Here is a 14,716-nt window from a genome sequence, read left to right on the forward strand (position 1 = left end):
TGGGGTGGGGTTGGCGGTGAGCATCCAGAATGCATTGGGGGGTGGGGGGGTGACAAGCAGCCAGAGTGCGAGGCTAGCAGTGCGCAGCAGCCGCATGGAGTGGTGGCACCTTCAGGGCCTGTATAGCACTGTCCATGGGGCCCCAAAAATGCGGGGCCTGTGGTGGTCGCCCCAATTTGCCCCGCCAAGGGACAGCTCTGGCCTTGAGGCTTGTGAGAATTCATTGCCACGTGGGAGAACACACAGTTTATTCATTAATTCCTTACATCAGGAGGTTGGAACTTGCCTGTGACGCTTGCTTGGTCAGTTCTTGTAGCATCTGTTTTGGAAAGTTCTGAAAGTTGAAGTACGAAAAAGAATTCAGCATGGCGATGGTAGTATTTCCCACTAAGGTACCGAATCAAACCATGAGCGTGGAGTGGGAAACCTAAGCTTGAATGCTGAGATTGCTGAAACTTTCTCTCCCTCCCCCTGCAAAATGGGAGTGAGATACTGGTCTAAAGCAGACCCCTGTTGAAAGAAAGATGATATACTAGTTCACCCAAATCCTTGCGGCTTTGGACTGCCATAGTGAGTAGGACATATACAGATGGTTGCTACATGTTGTAGGGACCTGGTCAGCAAATTCAGTGCCTGTGGCAGTACTAGGGAGTAGAAAAGCATTTGAAATTGTGGTATCAAAGGTATGGCCTTAAGGCAGTAGAGGAAGGTGTCCCCTCTTCCCAGAGACCACTGCCTTTGCAATAAGATGACAGAATCCTTTCTTGTCGTTATTACTACTGTCAGGCCTGTGTATATGGCTTGTTGGACATTCCTCCTTATTTCTTTATCCACAGAGCAGTGTAAAGACAATAGCAAATAGCTGTATAGGTGCTATGTTGGTGAACTACCTTTGTTAGGAGGACACCCCTTGCAATTTAGAATCGTCTTCAGGATGCTGTCTGTGCGGCCCATTGAATCCTTTCACTACCAATAGAGCTACGCTCTGCACTGCTGTGTGCTTAGAAACTGAAAGCATCCCAGCGTCTAAAATTCCCTTGTCTTAATAGCTGCACATTTGTTGTACAGCCAAAAATGGTGGCCGGTGATGATACACAGGGAGGAGGACACTATCAGCTTAAAGTTGTGTCCTTGTACCCACTACCTTTGTTAGACCCATCGCAAACTATTAACCCTGTTCCATACATCTGGTTGATTTTATTTAACTTAGTATTCGCTCTCTACACACTGTGTTCCTCTCATTTATCAGAAAGTGCCTTCGCTTTCAGATTCTCCTGCCCTAGCATATGGTTTCTTCCTTTTATAACATTGTAGGAGACAGTTTAATCTTCCATAGCATGAAAAAAACTAATAGCATTCATATCAGCTTCGGTAAACCTGGGCAGAAATCTCAAGTGTGTGTTGTCTTACTAACCTAGTATGTGGGTACTAGTAGAAAATATTACTTTTTCTGAAGAAGATAAAGACTGTTAAGGAATTCTATACGTGTGTAGAAGGAATTACAGTAGCAGTCTGCTGGGAGGCTGTTTTACACACTGATGCTCTAAGTGAAAGTGAACTATTTGGCTGCAAATACTAAAAAGGCTCCCTGGGACTTGCATACAAACCCCATATTTCAGCTGCTAAAGACTGCTCATTAATAGATCCTAGAAAGCTTAAAGGAGGAGGGCAACATCCACTCAGCTCATGCAGTCAGCAGATCCGAAGGGATTTTGTAACTCTAATAAACTTTCCCTTTAATCTCCCTAGTACCCTTGCCCCTTTGAATCGAGAAATTGTCCTTTCCCTAAATATTAAAGAATGTGTATTTCTTACGCTCTTTGCTATAGCTCCAGTATTTCCTGAAGGGGATTAGTAGACATGTTCTGTGTTTATCTAGTGGTGTTAAAGAGCAAGATGCACACTTCACATTTGCTTTCTTGAACCTTATGTCCTGCCTGGGAGCCCTGTAAATAGTAGGTTCTGGCAGGTGTCAGTTAGTGTCCTTGTATATGACTCCTTACTGCAGGGGGAATCTATGTCTCAATTTCTGGTGTGAATATTAGATAAGGTCTTCAGTACAGGCATGTTAAAAAGTGAAGTATTTGTGCCTAGGTTTGAAAAGTTTTCTGTGATCTTGGGATGAAAACTCTTATGAATGTGACATTCATTCAAGGGTTCATTCAGTATTCCTGGGGCTGACCGCTTGAAACCTCTAACTGAGCATACTTGCCAAGATCCTTCACGAGTCTTCTGCTTTCTTGGTTTTAGGAGGAACCGAAGAAAGTTTGCTTTACATACGACCTGTTCCTGAATCTGGAGGGAAACCCACCCGTGAACCACCTTCGCTGCGAGAAACTGACTTTCAACAACCCCACTAAGGAGTTCCGCCGCAAACTTATTAGGGCTGGAGGGGTGAGTGCCAGAAGAACCAGAGATGTGAAGAGGCTTGTTAAAAGGTGTAGCCTGCTCATTTTGTTGTGAGAGTTTTCTCTCTACTTTAGACAGTCTCCTTTTCTGATCACCTTAGCTCTGGTAAATGATTGTATGGCCGTTTGTTGCATTTATCCTGGGATTATCCCAAATTTGGGTTCTGGTGATTTTAACAGCAATGCTAGAGGCTTCAGAATGCTATTCTTCAGCTCCCAGATGCAGTTTGAGAGACCACTTGCCGTTTCAAGGTCGTAAGAACATCATGTTTTCAGGTATTCTGTGAATGCCTCTGGATGGTGACGTTTTCTTGTCCATCTGGTTGTTGCTGTTTTCATTGTGTGAGCTCCCTTTATGATCTGCTTGGTGCCATTAAGTGCAACCAATCATGTCAACAGGGGTTGAAAAAAAGGGGGAAGGCTGTTGAGGTGTCTCTATTCATTCTTCCCACAAACAAGCTAAGTACTTGGCACTCCTGGCTACTTGCTGTTTCTTGAGTGTGGAGGCAGTGGTCTACCTCATGGAAAGCAGAACTAGAGAGAAGTATTAAAATATGTTTTTCACATTGAGCTATTTACACCAGCCCGAGAAGAGAGCCTGTCTCTGCATGTGGAAGTACATCTTTTTCATCCACAAAGAGGTGATGGCCACCAGTTGTTAATGAGTATTGAATAATTTTCAAGTTGATTGTGTCATGCAAAGCAAGGAGATATGGAGAGAATTAAGTGGGATAAGTAACGTATAAATTAGAGTGAAGGAAAAATGACAGTACTCTTTCCTGCCATGGCAGGGGGTCGGACTCGATGATCTGCTCAGGTCCCTTCCGACCCTACCAACTATGAAACTATAGAGCTGGAATAAATGCCTGGGAAACAGAGAAAGAAGGAAAACTGAATGAAAGGAAAATGAGGAACATGGAAGATCAAGACTGTAGCGAATGGATTACAAGTGTTAGATTTGGCACCTGGTAAAAAGAAATGAAAAAAGGCAAGAAAAAGAATAGGAGCTGGAGGGAAGAAATTGGCAAAGTAGTTTGAAAAAACAAAATAAAACAAAACATAGATAATGCCTTTTAAGCTGCAGTAATAAGGACAAAGCAGGCACAATGGATCATCTGTGGCACTGTTGTGGAAATTGGTACAGAGGACTTAACTGGTGAAATATCAGGTAGTTCTGTACAGGTTGTCAGCAAGTTCCATGTGAGGTTAATCAGTTAGTAGCCAGTGTGCTAACACTTTAACGAGTCTTTTTCTAGTCTCTTGTCTGAGTTTGTCTCGAGATAGTTTTAGGCCACCCTGGATATATAATTTTGTCCTGGTTTGCATCACATTATTTGAGGTATTCTTGAGTTAATTGCCAGGTGGGTTGCCTACTATCTTCCTTTCTTGAACAGTAAAATATATTCCTTTGTTAGGAAGTTTGTCTACAAGCAGGTGACCTCTGGAGAGGAAGTATTAGTTACTCGACCAAATACAAAGTCAGTTTGTCTAGAACTTTTTCAGAAGTGAGAAACAAGAAGCAGCAGCTTATTTCAGCTGCACTTTTCTTTTTAACATTGTGTATGGTTTAGCTTTTGTCATGCATTATTGCTCTCCTCTAGGCTTGGATATTAAAGTTGAGTACATCATCAGATGTAGGCAGATGCTTAGAAATAGGATGGATTCCCTGCAAATTGCTTATATGACATGACACTTCTAAAAGCTTTTTGAACCTTTAGCTCTTGAGTAAGGCCTGGTTTAGCTCGCAGGCCCAACTTGCTAATAGGGCTGTGCGAAATGGCACTGTTCCGTATTGACTTCAGTTCTGAGGTTGGACAGAACAGTGTTTTGTATCGAATATAATTTCGAGCTGAAAAGCCTCACTGTTTCACTTCGTCAAAACAGTAAGGTTGTTTTGACACTGTTTTGAACATTTTGCTGGACCATGGGGCTGGGGAAAGGAACTCAGCCCAGCGGAGCGGGAAGTCAGCCCAGCTGGGCTGCCTCTCCATCACCCCCGCTAGATTGTGCGGGGTGGGGGAGAGGAAAGCATCCCAGTGGGCTGCCTTCCCGCCCCCTACCGGATCTTGCGCTGGGGATAGGAAGTCAGCCTAGCTGGACTGACTTCCCATCCCCAGTGCTATGGTCGAAACGTTTCAACTTTCAAAACATTTAGGCTAGCCTCATTTTGTTTTGAGGCTATTTTGATGGCCTTTGTTTCATTTTGATTTTGCTATTTTGATATGGCAGGTTTAGGTTCAGGTGGGTGGGGAGGGTTCCAGGCTACAGCTCCAGGCCTAGGGGCTTAATGGAGAGCCCCTAGAGAGGAGAGGAGAGCAGTTGGAGAGGAGTGCCTCCGAGGCAGAGCTAAGTGGGGGCAGCAGCCGCATCAGCCAGGAGGGAGTGGGATCCCAGCACCAGGCATCCAGCTTCACACTGCCATGCCAGCAGGAGGTATGCCACAGCTTGCCCTGGCCCTTCTCAGCACAACTCCTGGCCCATGGGGAGCAACAGGAACACCTTGGCCCAGGGCACTGACCTGCTTGCAGACTGGGAGCTCCTCTGAGCAGGGTCTGGCGCTGTGCCCTGAGGGCTCTGCACCCACCCCTGCCCCACAGATCCCAGCATGCCAGGCTGCCCTGTGATGTGAGGCAAGAGCTCCCTGGGCACATGGCTACAGGCAGCCAGTCCTGGGGGATGGTGGGCTGGGGAACATGCCGGGCTGGGGGGCGGTTAAGCCCCCACTGTGCTGGGGGAGGCCATGTGGTTCATCCCCCTGCTGCAGCTGCCCTGTGCCTGTGGATTAGTGCCACGGGAATGCTGGCCTCTGGGGGACGGCTTCCCCCTCTTGGGCCGGGTTCATTGGCTAGGCACTGCTGTGGCAGGAAGGGGACATAGGTCGTGTGGCCCCATTTTTCATTTTGTTATAGTGAAATGCCATGATATGGCTCCTTGCTGGGAAACTCTTCAGCAAGCGGCCATATCATGGGATTTTGTTGCAAATCACATTTGTCATGAAAATCACTTAATTTTGTGGTCTTCACCAAAAAAAATGCAAAATCACAATTTAAACTAGGCCCTACTCATGAGCAAAACATGTGAAAGAGGCTTTTTTTTTTTTCTCCTTCCAGCCTCAACTTCACAGTTGAATTACTTTGACTGAATACAGTGGAATCGAGACATTTTGGCCTCTTGTGGTTCTCCTCATGTTGTGCTTCTGATCTTGCTAATAAATTGGTTACCACGGCAATTTCTGGTTGCAAAAATTCTCCAGGTCCTGTGAACATAAGAGAATGGGCATGAATTTGAATATTTTCCGTTTCAGGTGTTATCATAGTGTTGGGAATCTTAAATGGTAATCTAGCAGGAGATGCTCCTTACATTCTTTAAGAGGAAAAAGGCTTGAATAAAAATGGCCATTCATTAAGTCACTAAGCCCACGAATAATCATGTTAATGCAGTACTTCTTTACTCGCAGCTAATTTTGTCTTTTGTTTTATTACTAGGTGATGGTAATGCCAGAAGGAGCAGAAACTGTGTCCAGGCCAAGTCCTGACTATCCTATGTTACCCACAATACCACTCTCGGCCTTCTCTGATCCCAAGAAGACCAAACCATCCCATGGGTCAAAGGTCAGTGGCATGTTATGCAGTCATTTTGGTTATTTGGAATTCTACTTCTGGAAATTTACCTTTTTGTTTTGTGCTGTTCTCTTCTAAGCAGCGAAGTTGATTTCCTTGGCATCATGGAGGAGGCGCAGTCTTCAGGGATCATTGTTGCCATTCTCAGTTTCCGGCCTGTTAGGGGGTGGGGGTTCCTGTCTAATAACTTACCCATTCATCCACACAGATTTAGGTAGTCCCAGTACACCACAGCAGTAGTTCTCAACATTTTTAGACTCAAGGCACCCTTTGGAAAGTGCTAGCTTCCAGCTTTCACTTGTTGACAATGGAGTGATTCTTTTGTTGCAAAGAACTAAGAATGCAGCGTCACAATGTTTTTGATGCTGTGGATTTCTTTTTGAAAACTCTTGAGTTTATCTTGTGAATCTGATAGGTGTGCATATGCCTGTAAATGAGGTAATATTGCATGGCACCCTTAAAATGATCTCATGGTTCCCTGGGGTGCCATGACACCTTGATTCCTTTAGAGTTCTTGTGTTTTGCTGCTACCTTTGAAGTGAAATTTTAGAAAAATGAAAGAGAAGTTTGAGGAATTTTAGAGAACTGGGATTGCACAATGAGCTGCTAGAGCTGATGGTTCCCTAGCCTCAGTCTAAAACCAAAATCAAGTTCTTTCTGACCATTGGATCTTTTTGCTGCATCTCAGAAGCTGTGGTCAGAGTGCCTTAGGATTTCAGTCTCATTCCAGCTGGGGAGTTCAACCTCCAGTTGCCATCAGAGCCATCGGTATTTGGCCCGCAGGGCGCCCCACGGGTTGAGAAATTTGGTGCAAGGGAGTACTGGTAATAAATGTGTCCCCTGCCAAATTACCAACTCTGAGCCCTGCACAGCTACTTGAGGCCAGGTTATGTCCCCTTTCCCCTACAGAGCTGGGCCACACCCCCTGCCTGCCCCCTCCCTTCTTCCTGCCTCCATGGAGCCAGGTTGGAGCTGGGATGCCCCCTCTCCACCTACCTTATGCTAGATTGGGACTATCAGCCTGATCTGGCTCATGGGCAGCCTGGGCACTGTCAGTCCGGCCCGTGGACCAAAAAGGTTGAGCGCTACTGGATTAGAGAATCAAAACTTCCTCCATTCAGCATTAGCTTATTCCTAATGCTTCAGAAGAAGATGAAATTATCTTTCCACTAGCCTAATGCAACCAGGTTTGTATATAGGTAGTTAAGCCTATGGGAGGTAACTCTCTTAAGATATTGCATTGTATTTTGTCCTAGTATGCATAACACAAAACATTAGGTTAAACCCTTCTGTTCTGTATCCAGCCCCCATTATCTATGTTCCCTATGGTTCCTAAGCTTGAATTGCATTTTTAGTTTCTCCTGATGCTTATGGTATGCAGCAGGGTAACAGTAACTTTTTCGATAGTGACCAATTCAGTTTCTTTTTGACAGAAATCAAACACTAGGACATGGTGAATAGGGAATAGAAACTAAGGGCATTTTGCGCACATGCTTGCGCTGCAGTTGTTTAAGTGGCGAAATGCACTTCAGCACTGAGAAAATGGTGGCGGTGCACTTTTGAACTAAAACACATTGGAGGTGTTTTAGTTCAAAAGCGCACCGCAGCCATTTTTTGCATGTTGACACGGATTTTGCAACTTATACAGCTACATGTGGTGCACATCAGCTCACGTGTGGAGCAAACTCGATTAATCAAGTTGCTCTGACCTGCCAGAAGTCCAGTGTATTGCAGGACAAAAAGGTACGTGTATAAATGCCTGAATTTGAGAGGCTGTTGTTACTCTCCGTTCCATATTGACTCTCCTCTCCTCCTGCCATGATGGCTGAAGATCACATGTGGCCTTGAGTGGGCTGGTCACCCACAAGTGAAAGCAGACTTACTTACTCCCTCCCCATAATTCTCACCTGTCCCTTGAGACAGACAGATTCCATCTGATCTGTATGTACTGCTTGTAGATAAAGATCAATAGTGGTAGCAAGCCATGGTTCTGTCATAACTATCAGAGACCTTACTGTTTTTGCCAAGCTCCAGTATAGGATGAGTTGATACATAGCACATGTTGGAGCAGGCTGCAACTATAGCTTGCTTTGGCAGAGCAAAATACTTAGCTTGGTAAGCTTCTTGTTTTGTTTCTAGAATGCTTGTTTTAAAAGAATACCTTAGTGTAAAAGTTCATTTTGTTTTACACTTGATATTGTCTCCTCCATGGCTCATGCACATTTGGCTAATAGTTACAAATGGGTCTTAGACGTTTACCTAGCCTTCTGTTCCTGAATTTTAGGATGCAAGCAAGGACAGTAGCAAAGTATCCAAACCACATAAAGTAACCAAGGAGCATAGAGAGAGGCCAAGGAAAGATTCTGAGAGCAAAAACTCCTCCAAAGACCTCGAACGAGAACAAAACAAGCCTTTGAAAGACTCCTCTAGAAAGCCAGCTGAGAACAAACTGCCTAAGGAGGAGAAAGCACCTCCTAAAGCTGCTTTCAAGGAACCAAAACTGGCTGTGAAAGAGACCAAACTGGAGAACACTTCTCCAAAGGGTGGGCCACAGCCGGAGTCAAAGTCTTCCAGCAAAAGGCCCTCCAATGTGGAGTCACCAAAGCCTAGTGCCAAAAAGCAAAAAAAGAGCAGCTCCAAAGGGGGGAAGAACATCCCAGGGACTTCTCCTCGAACCTCGTCTTCCTCATACCCAGAGAAGAAGCAAACCAAGGAGAAGACGAATGCCAAAGTGGAAAAGGTAAAATCAGAAAGTGAAGCCAAGGAGATCAAAAAACCTGTGGAGATGGAGGAGTCGAATTCAGAGGATGAAACTTCTTTTAAGTCAGAGGTGAGAATGGGTTCTTCTTTTTATCTGGGTTGATGAGCCATGTGGTTTGACGCTTAGAAAATGCTGTACAATATCCAGAGACTAAGGTGGCAGTCAGATGGCCTTTGCATAGCTATATTTCAAGCAAAACTGCAGTGCTCAGAGTTCACAATTCATGTGATTCCTGTCCTCCCTACCTAGTTTTCCCACTGCTTCACATGTTCAACGCTACACAAGGAGTTGCCTGCAATCACAGTTAATCTTGAAATGTATGTCTAAGTTATAGTGTCATCCATATTTGGGTTCTTTGAAGTGACATTTACAGAATAGGGGTACAAGCCTTATGTCCATTTAGCATCTTTGAAATTGTAGTTTTGAGCCCAGCGCGATCCCAGTGTAAAAATGAGAGAATTAATCTGTGGGGGGAGTTGGTTTTTTTGTTTTGTTTTTGGAAAACCTATATAAAAATAAAAAAAGGAATTATAGTGACTTGTCTGAGACCGATGCCAAGAACAGAGAATATAGTGCATTAGTCAGTGCTGCCAGACACCTGCTAACCCAAGGGCTTTGGCCTGCTGTGCTAAGATTTCTAATAAAGTTGGGTACCTGCAGTGACTGGTCCACGTGCCCTCTAGTGGGACTTGGCTATATCAGCGTTGACTTATTTTAGGACGTTTAGTCATGGTGTAGATGTCTAGAGCTAAGGGAAGCTATACTCCTTTCCACTCCCTTGTCCCAGCCGTCTTGGTAAGAGGGAGGGCAGAGGTGCTTCGCTACCCCTCCCCTTCCTTGGGGAGGTGGGGAATGCTGTCACTTCTCTTAAGTGGTGTTGTTTAATGCTTATGCACTCCATTCTCTGTTCTGAATCAAATCACAGCAGCATTCTTCTTGTGCCTGGTGGAAAAGTCAATCCATGTGTTGTGCGCCTTGCTTCGTGGTCCTTTTTCTGCCTCTGCCTTTCAGGTGCACAGTACTGGAAGACTAAACCACAGGCAGGGCTTGGCTTATTGTCTTGCCATTTTAGGTAGCTGTGGAGGAAGTATTTCCTCCACTTTACCTTTTTTTATTTCTGCATCGAACTCAGATTGGCGTTGGGGGAGAGGAAGGGTCGCCTACATGTAGCTGCTAAGAGTCAGAAAGTAATTGGAGCATTGAGAAAAATGCACTTGGAGCCTATTGAGGCATTAAGGCCATGTTTATACTACTCCCCTCTCTTGCCTGGAATTGGGAAATAAGCCCTGCCAACTCACTCTCAAGGCCGCCAGTAAAAACCAGTAAAGTGCAGTCCTTTGTCTTGGGAGAACCTGAGAGTGGTGCCAGCATGAAGGCTCACTGCTATTCGAAGCTGCATCTCATTTCTGGGCTTTTGTATGTTTAGAGTGGGAGCAAGTGGATTGGGTTTGATTTACTTTGCAGTGGTCCTGAGTTCAGCAAGAAAGTTGTAAAGGTAAGGCCTAAGTTTCCTGATCCAACCCGCACTAGAAAACTTCCATACGGTGCTAGTCTGGATGAGGCTAGTCTCAAAAGAAACTTTCTTCTTCCTGGTTTAGAATGAAATGTAAAATGTCTTGCAGGACATATTTGGCCAGAGAGGTGCACAAAACAGTAATTGACTCTAAGACTTGTCACTTTTTAACACTTTTTTTCTTTTTTTTAGGCCAGTCCTTACTTTTCAGCAATGCTATAAAATAAACAGTTGCTGAGGTTTACTGTTGAGCTGGCCCTGGTCTTGAAGTTGTCTGTACAACCATTTCATCCCAAATTTTACCTACTTTGGGACTTGGATTGTGCATATGCTGTGAGCCTAAGGGCTACGCTTAATGGTACCCATACACGTGCATCGAGGCTGCACCAACACACTAATTACAGTGCATTGGAGCAGACTCGGGTAATCGGGTCTGCTGGAGCACGGTAATTAGACTCCAATGTCACATGTATTGGCATCCCTGTGTTGAAAAATGGTGGTGGGGGTGCTTTAACTAAAGCTTTTTTGATGTGCTTTAGTTAAAACACCCCCACTGCCACTTTTCAGGGCAGGGACGTTGATGCATGTGACGCTCCAGGCGCTTTAATTAGAGCGGCTCCAGAGCTGCTGTAATTAAAGCAGCGTGTGTGTGTCCCTGGCACTTTGTGCAGAGCTTATGTATAAACGCCCAGTGTATCTTCATTTTAAATATCAAGCTGGAGCCATACATTACCCCAGACTGGCCCGATCACCCTCTGGACACTATGCTTCTCTTCAAATGTAACACTGGAATTTCAAGGCACTTTTAAAAATATTCATTGGATATTGGGATTTAGCAGAGGTGACTCAGCCAATATTCTTACTTTACTCATTTGCAGCTGCAGTTCCATTAGTTAAAACATTGTAAAATTGATTTATTTTTTTTCCTATTGTGGTTATTTTATGTCAGTCAAAATGTACTCATCAGGGAGGTCAGAGCCATGGAAGGACTCTTTATTTAGGTAGGAGTTAAATCCCACTTACATTTTAAGATAAAAGCATTATGTTCTCATCATCCCTTGAATTGTATGCTTTGTATACAGACACGGGAGATAAGATGTGTTTTGTTTTGTTTTTTAAGATCACGTGTAGCAGTATCACCTAATCTCTTTCATTGCCTTAGAGGAAGGCAGAAGAGACTCTGGTTTGTCCTAGGGAAATTCAGACTCTTTTGTTTTTTTCCTGATAAATAATTTAGGGGACATGCCTGAAAATCTTTACTGGACTTAAAAGCAGTCCTGGTAAGTTATGTGGCATTGGGTGTTGAATTCCAACATGATTTATCAGTCAAAACATTACCATTTAACTTTTCAAAAACGGTGTAAAATATTAATCTCTGAGGGCTGCAGTTTACAGAAGGTACAGTGTGTTGGCTTCCAGCTCCAGCAGGTCTCAAAGCTGTGGCCACCAAAGTGCATTCAAAATTGAAGTGGGAGTTGAGAAAAAGGCAAGACAGCAATTGCACACACTAAGGCATGTTGCACAACAAGAATACCGACTTTTTAATGGAATAGAATATTGCTTCTAACCATGCTTGGAAGTAGATGCCTTAAAATTCTCACCAGCCACTTGGCCTATTGGTACTTCTTATCACTGATTTAGCACTGAACAGATAGCCAAAACAACTCTTAATTCCTAGCATATTGATATGTCAAAGTGCAATTCCTAATTCTGCTTATATTCCGACATATTAATTATCCAAGTGATAGTGATGGCTTCTTAACTTGCTTGGGGTGAATTCTGTTGAAGATACAGAAGGGCTGTTTCCGGTCTCTTCTATAAGATGAAAAATTGAGCTTTTTTTTTTTAAATGGCTCTCAAGTAGAAATTAAAGATCAATGTGAGATCTTTCTTGGTTGCACCACTAGATTTAGCCTTTAACTTTTTTCAAGCAGTAGATCAGGGTCTGGCATTCCAGGCACAGCACTTGAAACGTATAACTATGCGAGTTTATCTGTACAACTGAAATCCACCCCTGGGTGTAATTTTCTCATGATTTGTGATGCTCGTGTAAATTGTAGAAATATTGCATGTGTGCATGACGTGTCTGGAGTGGTGGAAGAGGGGGGAGATCCATCTGGGTCTACCCCTTCCCCGTTGCCCTGAGACCCAGATCTGTGCAGAGACAATCTCTCCCTCCAGGGGGACTGGGTCCTGTCTGGGTCCACTCCTTACCCCAGCAATGTGGGCTCAGGGAAAGGAGAAACTACCAGGGTGGAGCCAGCCAGAGAGTCAAACCGTCAGGAGCAACAGCAGCAGCAGGTACCTATAGACTCTGGTGACACCATCAGACCATGCCGTCTCCAACTTTCATTGTGGGCATACTTTCTTTGCTGATTAATTGGCTGCTCCGTTCCCCTCCTGCTTTCCCCACTCCTAATCATTTTGCTGAAGCCTCTTTCCATCTGTCCTCCACTGTGTTCCTCTTCATCCTTCTCTCACTCTTTTCAACTTCTAGGTTCTTCATCTAGGTGTCTCCCTTATTCCCTTCACCCTCCCAGATCCTTTGCTTGCTATTAATTTCCTTCCTTTACTTCCCATTCTGTCACTTCTCCTTACTACCTCATATGTGAGGAAATAAAAAATAAAATAAACCTAGCCACTTCAAAAGAATTTAAAAATAAAAGAACCAAAATGTCATGGAACCAGTGACATTTCATTTTATTCTGCTTGGAATCTGTCCCTTTCTCTTGGTCCTTGCTGTTTAGACTTTGTAATCTTTTTAGGGCAGGGATCCTTTTAATTGTGCACTGTGCCTAGCACAGTTGTACCCTGATCCTGTTTGGATCCTCTCGGTACTATAGTCAAAGAGTAAGTGATGGTTTGTACCCTGCACTGCCACGATGATGGAACCATAAGAATTATCTACCAATTAAGAAAGTTTAAGACTGGTAATATCAATTACTGTCTAGCTTTCTCAGCGTTTTTCTGATGAACTAAAGTAGTGGCTTTTTCATAAGTCGTCTTTAAAACGTATTTTGAGAACAAATATGGAACTTTAGGAAAAAATGGTGCATCTGAACTGTCTTAGAGACTTAGATGAGACTAAGTGCATCAAATATCTTTGCAAAGATGAAGAACAAGATTTTGGCATTTTCGCATTGAATATAGTCAAACCTGAGAGTGCTGTCAGTTCCTCATAGTTGAATTCCTAATTCTTGTACAGTTTGTAGATTCTGGTGACCATGGAAGATAAAATGTTATGCTTGAAGCTAATTGCTCTTCAGCGAGTCAATAAACTCAGTGCACATAGAGAATTTATAAGCTCTTAAAGTTAAATGGCTAGTGGTGTTGCCCTGTCTATTAGCTAAATTGGTTTGATATAAAAAAAATTCTAAGCTCTGCTAATGGAACTTGTACGTTCTGTGAGCTAAAATATTCACAATCAAGAAATGTATGAGCTCTGTTGAAACGGATGTACCTTACAGGTTCGGATGCCTATATGGGTTATCATATACAATGCCTATAAGGCTGATTATTCCATGAAAGGTTTTTGGAAGTACTGTAAGCCACAAGTCCAAGCTTTGGGGTGGGTTAATTACTATGGAAATCACTTTAGCAATTTTATTATTCTTGGGGGGGAGGGGGGGTGTTAAGAATATATGTACAAAAAAGAGAGTGGGATTTCCGTGACTTGTAGAACGTGAAGGTGCTTGAAATGCAGTTGTCACTTGACTGAGTCAGCACTTTCATCGGAGCGTTTGAAAAGGCCGAATTTCTCTCCTTCTAGTGTTGAACGCTTTTCTGTATGGCAGAGATCCTTTGATTCTGTGTAGACCCATAGCCCCCAGAACAGGGGAGATTTGAAGCAAATGTAGATAGACTTCCTGCTTGTTCCCCATAGTCTCAAACTTAGAGAAAAAGTCTCTTCAAAGAACACTCAGATCCTGCCAAATGCAGCTAACCTGTGCTGTCTGCCTGAATTTGCAAAGAGCCTGAAATAACAGGTAATCCAAATTAGAGGGTGCTAAATCAGTTTTCTGTGATACTTCAGTTGTTGATGTTGAAGATGATCACACAATGTATTACTACTGAAGGTGTGTAAGAAAGAAGAGAACACGTGAATAAGAGTTATACCAGATTTTTTTCTAAAATTGTCATAAGGAGGCCAAGAAGGGCTAACTGCAGGAGCAGAAGAAATGCAATATTTAGAAAGTATGTAATCCTTTAGCATGTGCCAGGGCTGCATGAGGAAAAGATAAGATGTTGGTTTCATTTTCCTGACGGGAAGGTTAGCTTTCCATAGTTTAGGAAACTGCTCTATATCTAAAACAAGTAGCCTTTCTGTGAATGTACTTTGGGGATATATCATTCCTAATAAATGCCCGATGAGAAAAAACTATTCTAGAAGAGGATGCATTAGGAAGGCTGCTTG

The 14,716-nt window shown here is 43.5% G+C and overlaps 1 protein-coding gene across 1 annotated transcript in view; it reads left to right on the top strand.

The window, feature by feature from the left end:
• MLLT1 (MLLT1, super elongation complex subunit) overlaps nucleotides 1-14,716 on the top strand; it is a 64,149-nt gene that overhangs the window by 34,255 nt on the left and 15,178 nt on the right. The window contains exons 4-7 of the mRNA XM_019513135.1: nucleotides 2,251-2,394; nucleotides 5,894-6,019; nucleotides 8,313-8,858; nucleotides 12,484-12,603. Of these exons, the coding sequence (XP_019368680.1) occupies nucleotides 2,251-2,394; nucleotides 5,894-6,019; nucleotides 8,313-8,858; nucleotides 12,484-12,603 (936 nt within the window). The remainder of the gene's footprint in view (nucleotides 1-2,250; nucleotides 2,395-5,893; nucleotides 6,020-8,312; nucleotides 8,859-12,483; nucleotides 12,604-14,716) is intronic.

This window comes from Gavialis gangeticus, unplaced genomic scaffold (genome assembly GCF_001723915.1).
Source record: "Gavialis gangeticus isolate Ggan-Ray unplaced genomic scaffold, GavGan_comp1, whole genome shotgun sequence".
In the NCBI taxonomy this organism is placed as follows: Eukaryota; Metazoa; Chordata; order Crocodylia; family Gavialidae; genus Gavialis; species Gavialis gangeticus.